General features: G+C 41.9%; 1 protein-coding gene across 2 annotated transcripts in view; it reads right to left on the bottom strand.

Moving 5' to 3' along the window:
* Positions 1 to 7,355: 7,355 nt before the first annotated feature.
* RPS6KA6 (ribosomal protein S6 kinase A6) overlaps positions 7,356 to 18,011 on the bottom strand; it is an 84,824-nt gene continuing 74,168 nt past the window's right edge. Inside the window, exon 22 of one of the 2 annotated variants that reach the window (XM_014607235.3) lies at positions 7,356 to 13,335. In XM_014607235.3, coding sequence (XP_014462721.2) covers positions 13,210 to 13,335 — 126 coding nt within the window. In that variant the 3' untranslated portion in view covers positions 7,356 to 13,209. The remainder of the gene's footprint in view (positions 13,336 to 18,011) is intronic. The other variant, XR_009463957.1, reaches the window with a different exon arrangement.

The raw sequence follows: 18,011 nt of genomic DNA, 5'->3' as shown, positions 1-18,011 counted from the left end.
CTGCTGCATTCCACATTAAGTCACAGCTTGTTGAGGGTGCCATCACCATTACTTGAGGCAGGAGTTACTGCAGAGTAGATGAGGAAGACCAGATTCTAGGTTCTTACCACAACAGACGCAACCAACCTGAACTGGTTCAGTAGAGTTTGAGTGCGTGGGGATTTGCAACTAGGAAGAATGCTAATGCCAAAGGTCTGAATTCTGAGACGGGGAAAAATTATACTATATGACCTTCAGGTATAGAAGATCTGACCTTATGATGAATAGAAGTGTGAGCTGGATACCTTGGTGGCTAATTAGATAGAGACAACGCAGCCTTGTCACATACCCCAGAACTGAACTGGAAAGGCCCGAGCTTCAACAAGCAACTCTAAGCTACGAGATGGTAGAAAGAGCTGCCATGTGTCAAGAGCAGGTTATTCAAAACCCTAATGGGGTCTGCATAGTGCCTGGTAAATCTGAGGAAATGTGACCCTCTGGCTCTACACAACATAAAAGTGACTCCTGCTAGAAACATCAAGCTGCCCTTCTTTTGGAAATGTTGTCCAGCTCTGGATGTTATGTCACAGTTGGGAATTGAAGGTAGGGTAAGAATATAAATCAAATCTAAATATTTTGAAGACAAGCTGTCTTATTTTGGCATGTTTTCATTACAGGCAAGTGCTCAGAGGCAGTTTTCTATCCTGCAATGATGGCAGCCTTTTTAACATGGATTAGAGTGGCTATGTTTTATACTTAGTTCAGCATAACTGCTGCATATTATTTACTACGTGTATGTCTAATGTAAAGGTAAGAAGTACTATTCTTCTCTGAAAGTTGATATTGAGGCAATCTGAAGGTATTTTTGTCAAGAGGCCATTTTCATAATGTTTTTCTTATCACATGATTACAAACAAAATAGGTTTTTTACTCCCTGCTAGCCTAAAAATTTCCCTTGGATCTCATCAGCAGGGATCTGGGTTTTCTCTTTCCAATGGAAAAACAGACCCCCCTCCCCCCCAGGTTTTCCTTTAACAGAGAAACACAGATTTCCCACTTTTGTAGAGCTCTCTGAAGGTCAGCAGAGTTCCAGCTTGCAAGAGCTTCTTGCAAGAAGGGCAGGAAACCCTAAGCCCTGTCCTGATGGAGTAGGGGGAAAGGGCAGAGCCTGAGACTCGAGCAGGGTTTGGCTCAAGCTCACTTTCCCTCCTGAAGCCTTTGGAGTAAGTGGGGCTTGCAGGCAGCAGGGAGCTCCCTCTGGCAGGGCTGGAGTACGGAGGTGTCTGTGGGCACTCTCAGACCATCATGGGAGAACCTGGGCAGCATCCCTGCACCCCACTGGGGGTTGGGATGAGCAGGCAGGCGGGGTCATTTACCTGCGTGCCTAGCAGTGTTGAGCAGCTGGGGCACCTGCCCTGCCACCTGCTCCTGTGAAGAAGTGGGAGTGGCCACGGCACAGTGCTGCTGGTCACCGCAACCTGATTGGTGGGGTAACTGATGACCTCCACTTAACCAGTCATCCCAATCTAACCAGTGCAACAAGTCTAACTGGTGACCTCAGTAATTTTTTGTGGCTTGGTTCCCATTGTGGTTCAGTCGGACAAGGCACTTGATGGTTTGATTCCAGTTCAGATTCAAAAAGCAGCAGGGCCAGAGGGGACTGTGGCTTGGGAGTGAGGGGCAACAGCCTATCAAGGCGGCTGAGCACAAAGCAGTTGCATGGGACAACCAGAGCTGGACCCACATCCTGGTGAGTTAGGGGGGCAAGCAGGAGCTCTAAATTTTCCATGATGAAAAAGCCAAAATCAAATGCTAAAATATATAGGTATTTAGAAGTTATTTTATTAATGATTGAGGCACTGGTGGCTTCCAAACGGCTTCTTTATAACTGTAAATATATCAGTAAAACATTGTGTTCAACTGATACTTATATATCTATATCTATATAGTGGTCTTTCATTTTAATTGTGGATTTTGGGGTTTTAATCAGAGAATTTGCTATTTTTAAACAGAAAACCAGGATCCCTGTTCATCAGTTAAAAGGGAGACAATTGCTCAAGTAAAAGATGACAGCAGTTGAGTGAAGGCCCTCAGTTGTACAAACCCATTTATTTCAATGGGTTGACAAGCTATAATATAATAATAGAAAACTCATTTGACATCAGTTGAACTTCAGTGTTTCACAAGATATCATTATTCCCATTTCACAGATGGGGAAACTGAGGCAAAAAGGCAAAGAACCAAGGACAGATCCTAGGTTCTATTTTAACTCAGTGCTGTCATCAAGCTTTGCTGCCTCCCATAGTAACTAATTTTGTAACAGAACTTGCTCACAAGGAAGAATATGGTTCAGTCTCTCAGCTGTGCTGTTTTTCAGTGCACACAGGCAAAATGCAGACATCTATTTTGCCACCACACCAAGTTGATATGACTGAATATACAGAGAGCAGATCTAAAACCTCCAAACTAAGCCTTATTCTTTTAAGAGAGTCTTCTTTTTTCAATTCCTGTAAAAAAAATATTTGGAAAAAATACCTTCCATAATCTTACACACAGAGGTTTAAATTAGGGCTATAGAAAATTTCGCTGGCTGTTTTGTTTAGACTTGTTTTGAGGTCAAAACAGCAAAATCAAAACTAAACAAAGGGCATCAAAACAGCCTCAAAACAAGAACTAGGCTAGTCAAAACATTTCAACCATAGTGCTGGGGATGGGAAGTCTGTCCAGCTGGGCTGACTTTCTATCCCCGGCACAAGATCAGGCCCAGGGGCAGGGAGTCAGCCCAGCTGGGTTGACTTCCCGCCCCCAGTGCGATCTAGCACAGGGGATGGGGAAGCAGCCCAGCTGGCTGATTTTCCCCAGCCCAATTGTGGGGCTGGGGTTGGGAACTCAGCCCACCCGGGCCGGGTTCCTTTCTGCAGCCCAATGGTCAGGTGAAACATCGAAACAGCAAGACTGTTTTGACTCAAAATTAAATTTGATACAAAACACTCTTCCGTCCAGACCTCAAAACTGAAGTCAGAATGGAACAGTGCCATTTCACACAGCCCTAGTTTAAGTCAAATATAAGCGAGAGCATTGGGAAAAGGCAAACTAAGCATTGCAAGGCAATAAAGTACGATAGAATTTATCCAAGTCTCACTGTAGCCCTGTTTTTGCTTTCACATGTTCTATTTCACTGTCATGTCCTTTGCAAAATAAGAGATTCCCTGAAGTTTGGGGAGCATGTATGTCTTAAATTCCTGGCCTACCCTCTGACACTGTGAACAGTCTCACAGATCTCCTTATAGATTTCTGAGCAGTGAACCTCAAAGAAAGGAACAAGGCAAAGGGATCAGTAACTATGTGTTTAGCATAGATTATTTTATATAGGTATTTGAAGCCAGTAAGAGGATCATTTCTTTCAACTGGCCATAGAACTCCTGCCAGAAGACCAGGTCCTCAGGAAGATTACACGTTCTTTTTCTCATCATCTCTGTACGTATAGCCCTGGCAAATATTGAACTCAAATCCAAACAGTAGCAGAATGGCTGAAGTTTACCAGATTAGAAGGAACAAGTAGATAGGTGGTTTCTACACCAAAGCAGGCAGCAGGCCATCAAGGAAGAGTTGCATTAAGAAACCAGGTCAAATAAAACAGACTACTGCCCTGGGAAGATGTTCCGATTAATGCTCTGTAGCTATGCCATGAAATAGCAACAGCCACACAGGAGAAGCCATTTTAAGCATTTGGAGTTCACATGGTGAAAAATGTTACTTTTGTATTAGTAAATATGTTTTGAAGATCTCTATTTATATACAAAATTTGGTAACTTTCTTATTGCATTGGGCATTTCATGGTTATTCTCAAACTTTTGCCGATTTCTTCCCCGCTTGATGTAATCATTTAATTCTTATATAGCTAACATTTTTTTGTATAATAAAACGTCATATGAAATATTTACCTGTAAAACAGCCTCAGATAGCAAGACAGAGAGAATCCAATATGCACTAGGATTTTTGCAATTTTTTTCCCATTATAAATGTCAAAAATCATTCTTTACTGTGTTATGCTATGGCATATAAAATACATCTCATGAGAAGTTGAAATGGCAAACTACTGATAATTGCTCATCATTACCAATTCTACTGTAGTGATGAATTAACCACATTATACAAATGCCACTCCATAAAGTTGCTAGATCACTTGATGTTGAGAAATGCTCATTAATGAACAGAGACTAATATCAACACTCTTTCCTATTTATTCATGTCTTCTTTGTCTATGGATGTCAAGGTGACTTTTGCACCTTGAGCACAATTGCTACTTGAAAAAACACTTATTGCTTCAGTTGAGAGGTAAAGAGTTTCACACCTTGAGCTGCTGGAATAAAACGATCCACATCAACAGACTAACATGACAATAATGTTGTTGATAGCCAAAGTTACTAGGGTTGCACCAATAGACATTTTTGGGGCCCATACCGATAGCCAACTATTAAGGAGGCATATTGGCCAATACCAATCCAATTTCGGATACCAGCCCGGCAGCTTGGAGAGCTGCATGCAGCTAGTAAGTCTGGTGTGGTGGAAGGGAAGGGAGGAGGGATGGGGCATGGGGGGGGGTGGCATATCAAGGCCCCCACAGTGAGGGAGGAGGGGGGCTGGGGCAAGAGCTGCAGCTCATCCAGGGAGCATGAGGGGGGCAGCTCCTGCTGCTAGCTGCTAGTCCAGGAGACGCTGGTCCAGCAGCTCCCACTGCTCATCTGGGAGGGCATGTGCCCCCAAATCTGTGTGGGGTGGAGCAGGATGGGCTGGGCTGGGAAGAGCCCCCACAGCCCTGGCCTCAGCCTGTCCTGCCCTGTGCAGATTTGGGGGCACACCCTTCCCCCCGCAGTGTCTTCCCAGACGAGCAGCCAGAACCGTGGCGGGAGCCGCCAGATGAGCAGAGTGCAGCAGTGGGAGCCACGCCCCCCTCCCCGAGCCCCCCAGACAAGCCGTGGCTCCGTCCTGTTCCAGCACTGACTGGGCAGGGCTTGCCCCAGCCCCACTCCTCCCTCACTGCGGGGGCCCTGATCTTCCCCTCCAACACTCCTTCCCTCCCCCTTCCCCTATACCAGACTTACCAGCTGCATACAGCTCTCCAAGCTGCCGGGCTGTGTTCCTCGCGGCCTGCATGCTGTGTTCCAGATGTGCGCACACATGGGCATTTATTGGCCAAATTATCACCCACTTCAGGCTGATTTCTAATACAATCTATTTTCTTTATATTGGTGCCAATCCAATATCAGACTGATGCATCAATGCACCTCTAAAAGTTAGATAATTATATATAGAAAAGATGTTAGGATGGCATCATGCTAGAACTGGCAACCTTTGTTCACCTTTACACATGCCAGACATGTTGGAGCAGACTCTATTAATTGAGTTGGCTGGAGCATGCTAATTAACATGCTCCAGCAGACTCTGGGTCACGTCTATTCAGCATCCCCATGTTTCAAAATGGTGGCAGGGGCATTTGAATTAAAGCTCATTGAACAAGCTTTAATTCAAGCACCCTCGGTGCCAGCTTCATGTGCAGGACTCTGAATACCAGTGATGCTGCGGGTGCTTTAATTAGTGGCTAACGGAGCTGCTCTAATTAAATTGCCCCCACCTGCACCCCGGAGCACATGTATAGACAGCATGAGCATGCACCAGTGCACTTCAGTTTCAAACTTCCTCAGTGTATGCACACGTATACAAGCTAATCTTTCATTGCTCCATCGTTTTTCAACAGCTGCTTCCCTTCCACCATCTCCAAGTTAGCCTGCAGTTGCACAATTAAACACTTTTATTTTACATTACTTTCATTCTGGTGATTCTTTTTCCCATTCCTCTAACAGCCTTTCAATTCTCTTAACTATAAGCAAGTACGCCTTCAGCACAGGTATCTAACCAGCATCAGGAAAAAGTCAGAGCAAATGTTGTTTTCAAGTCAATATACTGCAAAGGCTTTCAACATGAAGTCTACTAAAGAATTTACATCCGGGTAGGAAGTGATCTACTTTGAATGGCATCCCTACCACCAGTAGGGATATTTACCAGTATTTTCCAACAGTAAGTTATTAAATTTAATGACTCAAATTATGATTTTTGTCAAGACTTAAATATACAAAACAGGAAAGAATCTCTACTTCTTTCCCCGTATGACTGGTTACACTCAAGTCAATGTTAAAAGCAGCATTTCACAATCCACATAATTTATCATTTAAAAAGCAGATGATCTTTATAAAAACAAGCACTCTCAACATGAACACCACTTAGTTCTTTTACAGAAGTAAACCTGCAGAATACTATTGTACTTAGCTTCAACAAGGGTTTATGATCAACAATGCATTACTATCAACTAGTCAGAGGTATATTCCTATCTTATGGCATGAAATGTTATTTTTTCACTGTGGTATTTAGGATTTACCTGGACTATATCCATATTTTATCTTCAATAATGGCTCTCATATATAGGCCAAGAAAAATCTGCAGAATTGCAGTATGTTGTTACTTAACATTTAAAATTAGTCAGAGGCATAGTTTACAATTGGAGCTTTTAGGCCCCTACTTGGCCTCAAACCTTAACATACATTTAACTTTCAGCACTGTAGTGGGCCCTCTAGTATCAATGGGGTTTCAAAAGCTAAGCGTGTGCATGACTGGTTTTTGTGAGCAAAATATTACCTTGAGGGTATAAACATCTGCCAGAACCATACAAACGTCTTGTCTTTAAGTACTTGTGAAGTATGTAAGATAAAATGTGTTAACCCCTTTTACTCCGCACAATGCTGTGTACTTAAGTTAAATTGTGGTTCATGCAAGTTAACTGAAAGCCATTTCTGAGGCAAGCCTCTCAGGCTGCGTGTTCTTGCTAGCCATCTATTGCCAGAGGGAAAGCAATTTAGCTTAGAAGGGAAATATTTGTGCGTAAAAGGGACATGCTGCTTGCCCTGTGTTTTGATCGAAGTTAAAAAACTCAGGACAATCAGGATGGCCTCAAATGAGATGTCTGTTTACATCCTGAATCTAGAAACAATCTTGAATCTCAGTCAGAAAGTGATAGAATAGTCAGCTATCAACACCACCACCCCCCTTCCAAATTAAGGGGTCAAGCTTCCAATCTTAAACTTACTTTTCAGTCATACTTATGTATGCATTTTTGAAGTGCATAATATGCACATGTTAATGGAGACTATGTTTTAACTATAGAAACACACCTGGCTCATGCTTGAAATATTAGCAAGGATTGCTAAAGTCTGCAATTCACAGTACTGATTACTATGTTGTTTATGTTTTTTCTTTTTTTAATACAGTTTTAAAATGGGGCTGAAAATTTCTGAACCATAAAATGATCAAATTTGCTCAACTGTAAGTATTAAGAATGTGCAACCTTTTATTCTAGTACCCAAGGAACCACCAGCTATTTAAAACTGCACCTTTAAAATTATTCACAAAGTTTAACAAAAATAAATACAATTTCTATGTTTCTTTGGCATGTTGTAATTCAAGGCGTCAGTACTTTTCAGCAGCATACTGCAACGTAAAAAACATACTTTATAATGCACTACTGGATTCAGCCTTACAAGGAATATGTAGTACAATGCAAACTTTAATGTCAATATATACAGAGCTTTAAAGAAAACATCTTTTAAAAAATTAAATGAAATAAATACAATATGATACAAAATCCACAATATGTTTAGAGAAGGAAGTGATAGTTACAATATCTGATAAGGGGGACCGTTTGAATAGTTTAATCTTTGAAGTACCGCAGATAACATGCAATTAAATTGCACTGTTTTCAATTAATGCCCTTTCATATATTAAATTTTATGGCCAGTCACATTCCAGAACAATTTTAGCTCTAATCAAAAACATCAGTGCATTGATGCAAAAGTGCTTGGGAAAATAATGACAATGCAATATAATTACAAATGTTGCTCAGATGCCTAATGCATCACACAAAATAGTAATGCTGTGCCCTGCAAAGGAGATGCCACCTTTTTTCAGTACCCTAACAAAAAAGCGAGAACTAAAATCACTTATTACTTTAAACGGCAATTGAATGACTGTTTCTGAAATACATTATAAGGAAGTATATAGGCCAATTAAACTTTAAAGATCCAATACATGCCACTTTCAAAATAGGTTTTTTTCATGAGAGTTTCCTTGTATATAAGACACTCCATAATAAAGCAAGGATCTGTATTAAACTTATCTAATTAAAAAAACAACATAGTCTTTTGCTATTAAGCTTTTAGATATTTAGTAGCTTCTCATTAAGTTTGTCACTTCAATATTTTTCTGTTCACAAGGGAATATGCAGACTTATCACCAAAGAAATACTGCAGCTTGGGAACAGCTATTTTTTAAAGGGAAAAATGAAGACATTTAGGATTCAGAATGTGCTTACTTGCATACCTTGAATGCATTTACTTGAAGGGTGGCACATAACATAGTACAGTGTTTGTGACATTTATACAAACAGATAAAACATTCAGCAACATGTGTATGAATGAGCTTATAAATGATTATGTGCCAACTGTTAAGTCAAATATATGTATAGTTAAGTTAAATATAAAGACTCTCCCATGCAATGTGGCGGGGGGGTCAAAACCCCCCACCACATTGCAAATTAAGCAGTGCAGTGAATGCCTGCATGTGTGGCATGTGCCATTGCAGTGCTACAGACCTGTCTGTGGTACTGCACAACTGCACATGCATGCTCATGGGGATGCATCCTTATGGGGCTCCATAAAAACCTACCTCCCCAACTTTAGCAAAGAAGTTGAACCAAACCTAGTGAACTTAAAAAAAACAAATACCCCACCCCATGAGAAGTTTTTATCTTTAAACATAAAAGTAGTTCTTTCAGTACTACTGTAGCACTGAAAGAAACAACTGCTACAACAGTGTACAAAACCCCATTCACTTAGCTGTTTTAGGCTTAAGTTGGCCAAGTCAAGAAATCTGGATAATCGCTGCACTTTTGGGTAGTTTATACACAAATGAGTCTCAATCCTTGCAGCCTCCCCAAGCTCATAATGTTACCTTTTGTTGGGGGGAGTAAAATAATAGGTGGTATAGAAAAGTGTTATGACACTTATGAACATAACGTATAATGAATGATTTCTACTGCTTGTTAAAGAACATCTTAAAACTTGGCAGAAGCACAGGTTTGTTTCAACTATCATGTGGTCCAATTAATCTTTTTTGTCTCTACAGTATACCATGAATATATAAATTCATGTTTAAAAAAAATATTAAAATAGTCAGAAAAAGGATAATTGAGCTTTATAGTGGGAATTTGAGCATTTACAACTGACTCATGGGGGGTTTCATATTTATGATATTTGGGGATAGTTATGCTGTCTGGAGTTGTTGAACTGTACAGCAGTGCAACCACCATGGGGACAGCATCTGTACATCACATCAGTTTTTCAGTGTGGCCAAAGGAATGAACTTTTTTCAAGCAAAAGGAAAAATCTGCAAGAGGCTAAAAACTGTGCGTTGAATACAATCAGAAGACAACAAACAAACAAAGGCTTAAGATAATTTCTTCATGGATACTTTTGGTTCTCCAGCAAAAGCTGCTGGTGGTGCCACAGTGTAACTTCTGAGTAATGGGGCCAGCAAAGTTCTGCACTGCAGAACTTATATTTTGCAAACAGTACACCTCAGTAAACAATCTGACAGCGCACAGAATAAGGAAAGTCTTACTACGAGTCTGCTCTCACACTAGTTAAATCCAATGGGTGCCTATTTCAGTGGTAGCAGAATCAAGCCTAGGTAAATTAATTTTGCAAACAAGGGTAGAGATTGCAATTGGTGCTGCTGAAATACTACTTGCTTGCACCTATTTTGCTGGAAATGAAAGTGAGAGTTACTACAACATTGGATCATTTTAAGCAGGATGGCAGTGTAGTTTGCATTCCTATTTTTAAAGGGACTTGAGTACGAAATAAAAATTCACACTGTAGCTAATTTATAAGCTTGTACCACAATAAAATGGCAACAAATTAAACAATCTTTGATTGTTTGAAAGCCATTTGTAAGTGATGCAGATTCTGTTAATTTCCAATGAGACAGCCCTTGGCAAGTACAGACTCAAATAATTCTGTCTTCATTTTCAAACTTTTTTTCACAAATTACTAATGAGAAGTTCATTTTACATTTAGAGTTTCATAACTACCAAGTTGTACCTAAGGTGGCATTTTCCTTTATTATAAGAAATTTCAATTCAGTCCTCAAAAGAAAACTAATAAATGAGGTGGTCATCAAGCACTACAGCAAAACTGACACGATGAAATCGTAATCTATAGGTCAGATTTGATTTTGCTTACATTGGTTACAATAAGCATACCTTTTCCCTCTAAACTAAAGATGAAAATAGGCACATGACATGTTCGTGACAAATACAACAAAGGTGTTGTCTATGTACTTACTTTGTGAAAAGACTAGCTTTGCAGTATTGCAGTCAGCAAAACCATATTTTTTGCCTCTGGACTGCCACCTGTGTTAGAGCGTAGCAACATTTTACACACTGGTAGGACTGAAATTACAGAAGATGCTCTAAATGTTGAATTAAATAATCAGCATAATTAGCTTATTTGCACATTTCTCCTCTTTAATTCCCCTTGCCCCCCCACATCCTCCACACTGAGAAAATCCCCAAAACACACTATTTATCTTGGACTGCTTATTACTGATTTTGTGCAAAATGCTTGTAAGGTGCTTACAACAGTGCTTCTGAGCAAGTTAAATGAAGATAGCAGTGTAAACACAGCTAAATCACTCAGGAACAAAGCCATTAAAGACCAGCTGCTACCTTATGGGGTGAAGGAGATGGGGTGGGGGAAACAATTTTGAAGATAATTCAGCTCAACATTTTAGATGTTTTCCTTTCCTCCTTTTATTATTAGCCTTGTAATCTGCATTATGTCTGGATCTTTGTGGGGTTTTTTTCCCCCAATGTGCTCTTTATTTCCCATTTAGTCTAACCTTTTGGTAACCTTGATTTCAGAGCGATCACTTGTAGTATGACAAATAAAATTACAATATTATGTTGCAAAATAAACAGAAGTGAGTGCTTACCTGTAGGCACGGGTCTAAATAGTAACAAAAAAAGAACAAACAAAATAAGTAGCAGAATTGTTTCTAAATAATATGCTTTTCATGTGGCAGCTGCATTCTTTGATATCTTTCAAGCATTCAAACAAGCACCTCAAAACAGGCACAATTGGGCTGTAATTTTTCCAAACCCTATTACACTCAAGAAAATGTAGTACTGGGCATGATTTGCATGATACAATACACATGTTTTCCATGCGTATCATATTTTAAACCTACATATATCCCAACCTAAAACACTTGTTTAGCAAAACTATTTCCACCTCCTCCACTGCAATAAATAGAAAGCAGCAGTACATCTACAGTACTCCCAATGCCATCAAGTACTTCACAGATATTTAAAAAAAAATCAAAATGAAAACAAATCAGTGACTATTCTCCACATTTTAGGATCTCAGTAGCTTCTACTATACTTAGTATTTATCCCAAAATGCTCTAAAAGGCTTAATTTTACTGTTTAAATATGCAAAGTCCCTTGTCTTTTCCCCAGGATTAGCATCTTATGACTTGCTTAAAGCATCATCTGGAATCAGAAATTCATTGCGAGCAGACCAGTTTGGATAACACTTGACTTTAGTCAGTCTGAAGTGTTCAAATCTAACAATATTTTACTGGTATATTTTTCTAATATTTAAAATATTTAATCATCCTATTACCTATTAGAATGGTTGTGTATTATGGTCTAAAATGTGTGAAATGTTTTATTTCTATGAACTGCACTATTTTTCACTTTACTTATAGATGCAATTCAAAGCGCTGGTTTTGATTTAGAAAACCCTAAAATGATATTGGCCCTAGCCTGGTTGCAGACTAACTGTCCCCTTGTGATCAACCATAGCAGTTAAGGTCAGATTGGCAGCAGGATGCTTTCACAACAGGTCTAAAGTTACATAACCTACTCCCCATTTTTAGTTAAATGAAGTCCCCATATCTAAAAATCACCTGGGCACATGACAAGGCTTATTTCCCCAGTTTTCCCTGGTGGTTAGACAAGTTGAAGGATTTTGCATTTGTCTTTTGTAATATTTATACACACCCCCAGAGATTCAAATATAAGCAATTTTACATAATGTTAAATAAATAAAAATAACAAAAAACCATACGCCAAGTATGCTACAATAAAGTGTCAGTTTACCTTACAATCCAGGACAAGTTAAAATTGGATATACTGCTATCCAATAGAAAAGACTGCCAAAGAAACAGCAATATGGTCCTTGTGCAGGATAGGCAACACAGAGTATATTGGTTTATCTGGAGATATAACATCCTACCCAAAGTCATACCAATACCATTCAGGCTCTTGTTTTTCAATGTTATCACTTTTCACAGCTCAGTGCAGAACAGTTTAAATCTTATATGGTGAAAGCAGATGCGTTTCTCTAAGCTTATAATTATTTGTGAAAAGGTACAAAGTGACAATAGAAACACCTTTTCCCCTCTGTGAGATCACCTGCTTATCACTGCTTGCTGTGGTCTACAAGTGACCATTTTAACAGAAGTACAGGCCTAAGATGCATATCACTTTTTAAATATTTGTATGTAACACTTTTCAATTATTGTCACCAGAGAAGTAGAGAGCTCCTAAATTAGCACTAATCCACTTTGCACTGGAACAATGCACCTGTTAGTCTTGCCTTACAATCGATGAGCTAAACAGAGTCCCTTCATAAGTGCCCAACTACAAAGAAATTTGAGAACCAACAGATATTTTAGGAAAGGGCCTGATGCTGACACTTACGTACAACTTGGTTACTGGTAATGGTCCCCTAAACCATTTGTTTATGAACCCAGGGAAACTATACAGAATGTAAAGTAATATTTGCAACAAATCTTAAAAGACAATGTACAAAAATTCCTTATGGTTTGTGTAACATACCCGGACATTCAACTTAAATAAACATGGACACTGCCTTTAAAACACAGTATGAATCCCCCTGAACCTGTGGATTTTTTTTTTTTAAAAAAGGACTTTTATAGAATTCAAGTAATTTAGCAGGAAACCATATGCGCCTTTTGATCACAGGTCAGGCAAAACAGAGCCACTTGTTGGTTTTTCCCTTGCTCCAGTTTGGCTAAGGTGCCCCAGTGGATCTATAAGTCTGTTGATGTTAGCTTTTTCATGCTCCGTCGTTGAGCTAAACTTGAAGCTGCGACAGGCTCTAAGACTGGCTGAAATGTCTTGTGATTCAGTGCAGAATATGTGGCAGCCATGGCCCCCTAGAAAACAAGGAAATAACAAAAGTTCACCTTTATCTAGAAACTACTGAATATTAAATATAAGGTTTTTATAAAACAGTGGAAAAGCCACAGAAATAGAACTTCTTTTTATAATGGTTTTTTTTTCCTGGTGAAGGAATAATTAATGTTTAATATCAGAGGTGCGGTGGTGGCTGCTGGCACACAAGCCCTTGGGGCAGGTAGCTGCTGGGTTCCGGGACTGCCAGCGTCTCCAACCAGCCCAGGCAGCCGCAGGCATGATGGACTCATCCTGCGCAGCTAGTCTGCTGCCAAAGCAGCTGCAGCAGCGTTGCCTCCGCACCACTGTCCGACCAGGTGCCGCCTGTGCACACTAGCCCAGGCTGTCATGGAGCCACAGCCAGCTAGGAAGGGCCCTGCTCCACAGCCCAGCCCCACTATCCACCTGCCTCGGCCCAGGGCTGAGGGGGCTGGCTGTGGGTGCTGCTGACAGCAGGTGTGGAAGGGCTGGCCTGGGCCAGGCCACGGAGGCAGGGCCCTTCCCAGCCCAGGCTGGGTGCAGGGAGCTGGGAGTAATCCGAGTGCACAACTCCTGCAGCCCCAGCCAGCTGGGAAGGGCCCGGCCCTTCCATGCCCTCTCAGCACTGCCCATGGGCCAGCCTGGCTCAGCACCTCCCCCCCCTTCCCCCCCCCCCAGCACTGCCCACGGGCCAACCTGGCTCAGCCCCCCCCAGCATTGGGTGAGGTGGGCAAATGTCAGGGCCATGCCAGCCAGCATCTGGCAATGCCCTTGCCCCTGTAGCAGCAGGGGTAGGATGACCTTGACAGGGGCTGCTCTGCTCTAGCCAGGCAGATGCCAGCTGCGGTTCCCTTGGAAAAGAGGGGAAGGAGGGGGAATAAAACTCCTGAATGCCCCTTTGCCTTAAGGGGCTGTGCCCAGCCAGTGTCAGACCATGCTCCCCCCATTTCTGCTCTGGTTCCAGAGCAGAGAGGCGGGGCCAGCCCTGACCTCTGGAGCAGAAAGCACAGCCCAGGCCCAGGGCTGAAAGCATGCAGGGATGCTGGGGGACTCTGATTTAACTCAAAACAGGAAGAGGTCTGGGAGAGAAATTCCATAAACTGGTTTGACCCAAATCAGTTAAGTCTGATATACTACATTAAACCAGGTTTATTTTAAACCAGTTTCAGCCATTTTGAAAACTGGTTTATGTGCACTGAACTTATGTTGTTACAGGTTTAAGTCAGTTACTGATGACTTAAACCATGTAACTTCTGTTCCTAGCCTACAGGTATTTATTTTTGAACTTCAGTCTTTGGATTGAAATCATTTGGCAAAAAAGAATGACTTGCTACCAACTTGCAGGGATGAAATTTCTCTGCTGGTGCAGCTCACCATAGATTTAATAATATATATCAGTAGAGAATTCAGCTAAAAAAACTGCAATTTTGTAAGGAAACGCTTTCATGCCTAACTACATGTTACACTAAAATAAAGTCAATAGGCATGTACACTGTACTAAAGAGACTACGCAATTGTGTCCTAATTTTCTATATTTTAGTTTTTCTTTATTACTTACTACCGGACCATGTTTATTTAAATATACATATTATAAAGCACAATACGAGAAATATCTTAAAAGCATGATATAAAAACGGAGTTGATTCTATAATGACTGGAGACCTGCCAAATCTTAAGGAAAACTATAACATATACTTACTTTTACTTATAAGTGAATACTTATATGGCCCATACTACATGAGTATTTGAGAAAAGTATCAATCTTTTCTCTTTCGGTTAGTAGAAAGGAGGAAAAGGTCAATTAGTTTGTTTGCTTGTTTATAAATGAATGAATGGCTGCACCGTGTAAAGAAACAGTGAGATTATAGAAGCATTTCTTAGACTTAGTTAGCTCTGGAAGTGGCTGGTTCTACAGCTTCGTTCCCACTCCTGTGAAAGTTTTGATCTCACAAACTAAACTCTATTTGGCAAGGAGCCAGTATACAGCAGAAAACAGCTTGATGCTTTTGTAGAAAATCATAAAGTATCTTGTACTTGTTAGTTTTGACTTAATGTTTATCCTTAACCTAATTAATTAATAATCAAGTATGGAAATACAAATCTATCTGATCTACTGGATTTACTTGAATCCAAACAACTTTAAATTTAACATGACCTTCCAATAACTAGATTCTACACATGGACTATTTAGACATGTTATAATTTTCCATGTACAGAATCTAATTATTGGAAGGTAGTCTTAAATTCATATCCCTTCCCTCTTTTGACTGCAGTGAGGAAAGCAATGGCAGGGAGGCAGGTTTTGCATGGGGGCAAGTGATGGGGGAGTCAAGTGGCCTGTCCCCTGCCCTCCTTGCAGCCTGTTTTACCTGCTACTTGTTGGGGATGCTGGTGGCAGGGGAACATCTTGCCCCTGCCACTTGCCACTCCCAGCTGGCTTCCTCTCCAACTGCTGATCATGCTTAGTTGTGGCTCCAACTCCAGCTCTGGCCTGGCACACAGAGCACATGGTGCCTCTGACACCCATCAAGCCAGGCAGCAGCAGTTGCAACAACTCTGACACCAGGCCCAGAGCCAGAGCCCCACTGCTGCTTGGCTGGCTCAGGGCTAGAGCCACTGTGTGTTCCATGCCCCAGGCCATAGCCAAAACTTCTACTGACAGTAAGTGGCAGAGCAGGGGGGCAGCCAACACAGGGGCAGCTGGAAGGGTCAGGTCAGAGCTGTAGCAGAGCTATGTCTGCCCCCCCTCACCTTATATTCAAATTTAAGGCAAGAGACTTGTCCTTCCCTATGCTGAATAGGGAGTCTTGGATTGTAGGCTCAGCTGCTCAATGGTTCAGTGGGTGGGGAAACTGGCTACAGGGTAGGAGCCAGAGAGTTCTCATGAACGGATCTGTGTCATCCTGGCGCAAAGTGGCCAGTGGTGTCCCTCAGGGGTCTGTGCTTGGACCAGTGTTTTTCAACATCTTTATTAATGATTTGGTTGAAAAGCTGAGTGATTTGGGTGAAAAGCCGAGCGAAAAAAAGTGAAAAAGCTTGCTGGCCAAGTTGGTGGATGACACCAAGTTATGGGGCACTGTGGTCACATCAGAAGATAGGCTGCAGATCCAGGTGGACCTGGACAGGCTAGAGAGTTGGGTGGACCAGACGTAGATGAAGTTTAACACTTCCAAGTGTAAGGTACTCCATCTGGGTACAGAGAACCCTCAACATACATACAGGCTTGGTGGTGACAGCCTGACTTGCACCATGGCCAAAATGGACCTGGGGTAATGACTGACCATCACATGAATGAATATCAGCCATCGGTGTGAGGCGGTGGCCAGCAACGCAAACAACACACTGGCATGCATCGACTGACGCATCTTGTGTAAAACTAAGGAAGTGATATTCCCACTGTACTCAGCACTGGTGAGACCACAGTTGTGTCTGGTGAGATCCAGTTTTGGGTGCCACAATTCAATAAGGACGTGGAAAAAGTTAAAAGGGTCCAGAAAAGAGTGACCTGTATGTTCAGGGACTTGCAAGGCAAGCCACATGAAGAAAGGCTGAGGGACTTGGGCCTCTTTAGCCTAAAGAAGAGAAGGTTGAGAGGGGATTTGATAGCAGTTTACTGCTAGATCAGAGGAGTGCATCAGGAGCTTGGTGAACAACTGTTCACTACGGCACCCCCAGGGAAGACCAGGACCAATTGATAAACTCCTGGAAGGCCATTTCAGGCTTAACACCAGGAAAAACTCCTTCAGTCAGGGTGTCCAGACTATGGAATAAGTTCCCTCCAGAGGTGGTGCAGTCACCTACCCTGGAGGTTTTCAAGAGGAGACTAGACAGTCACCTCGCTGGGGTCACCTAACCCCAGCTGTCTTCCTGCCTACAGCAGGGGGGCTGGACTCAATGATCTACAAGGTCCCTTCCAGCCCCTAACAATCTATGAATCTAGGATTAGAGTAAATACATATGTATAATAGGATGTGACAATCCTAGTACCTGAAAACAAAACAACTCTGAATTTAAGACAACCCCCCATAATTAGATTCTATACATGGACAATTTATAAATTTGTGCAATTTTCCATGTATAGAACCTAATTACTTAAGAGTCTTCTTAAATTTGTCATCCACCCCCACTGCAGCAGAAAAGCAGTGGCAGGGGGGCAGGCAGTAGGAGAGTGGTAGGGTTGTCTGCCTCTCTGGCCCCCTGCTTACCCTTGCCTCAGCAGGCTCTAGCCCTGCTCCAATCAGGGGCACAGAGCATGTGCTTGCTCTAACCCAGCAGCAGCATGGCACTCCAGGCCTGACTAACGCCTGGCTAGTGCTGCCACTGCTACCAATCCAGGCTAGGGCTGGAGCAAGCGCATGCTCTGTGCCCCAGGGTGGAACAGGGCTAGACAGAGCAAGGGTAAGTGGTGGGTGGGGAGAGGAAGGGGACAGGGAAAGGGGAGGAAACAGAGGGCAGAGGGTGGAGGGGAACAGACTGCAGTTACAACTGTAATTCTGCAAGTAGAACCAGACCTAGAGCCATAACAGCTGCCTGTCCCCACCACTGTGGGGACAGGGCTGGAGCCACAGCAGCTGCTTGTTCCCCCACCACCTCATACTCAAATCCAAGACAAGGGGCTTTTCCCCTCTGGTTTAATCAGGCGGGAGGGCCTCTTGGATTTGAGTAAATATGGTAAATC

Source organism: Alligator mississippiensis, chromosome 8 (genome assembly GCF_030867095.1).
Source record: "Alligator mississippiensis isolate rAllMis1 chromosome 8, rAllMis1, whole genome shotgun sequence".
Classification (NCBI taxonomy): Eukaryota; Metazoa; Chordata; order Crocodylia; family Alligatoridae; genus Alligator; species Alligator mississippiensis.
This window is presented reverse-complemented; position numbering and strand designations above follow the sequence as displayed.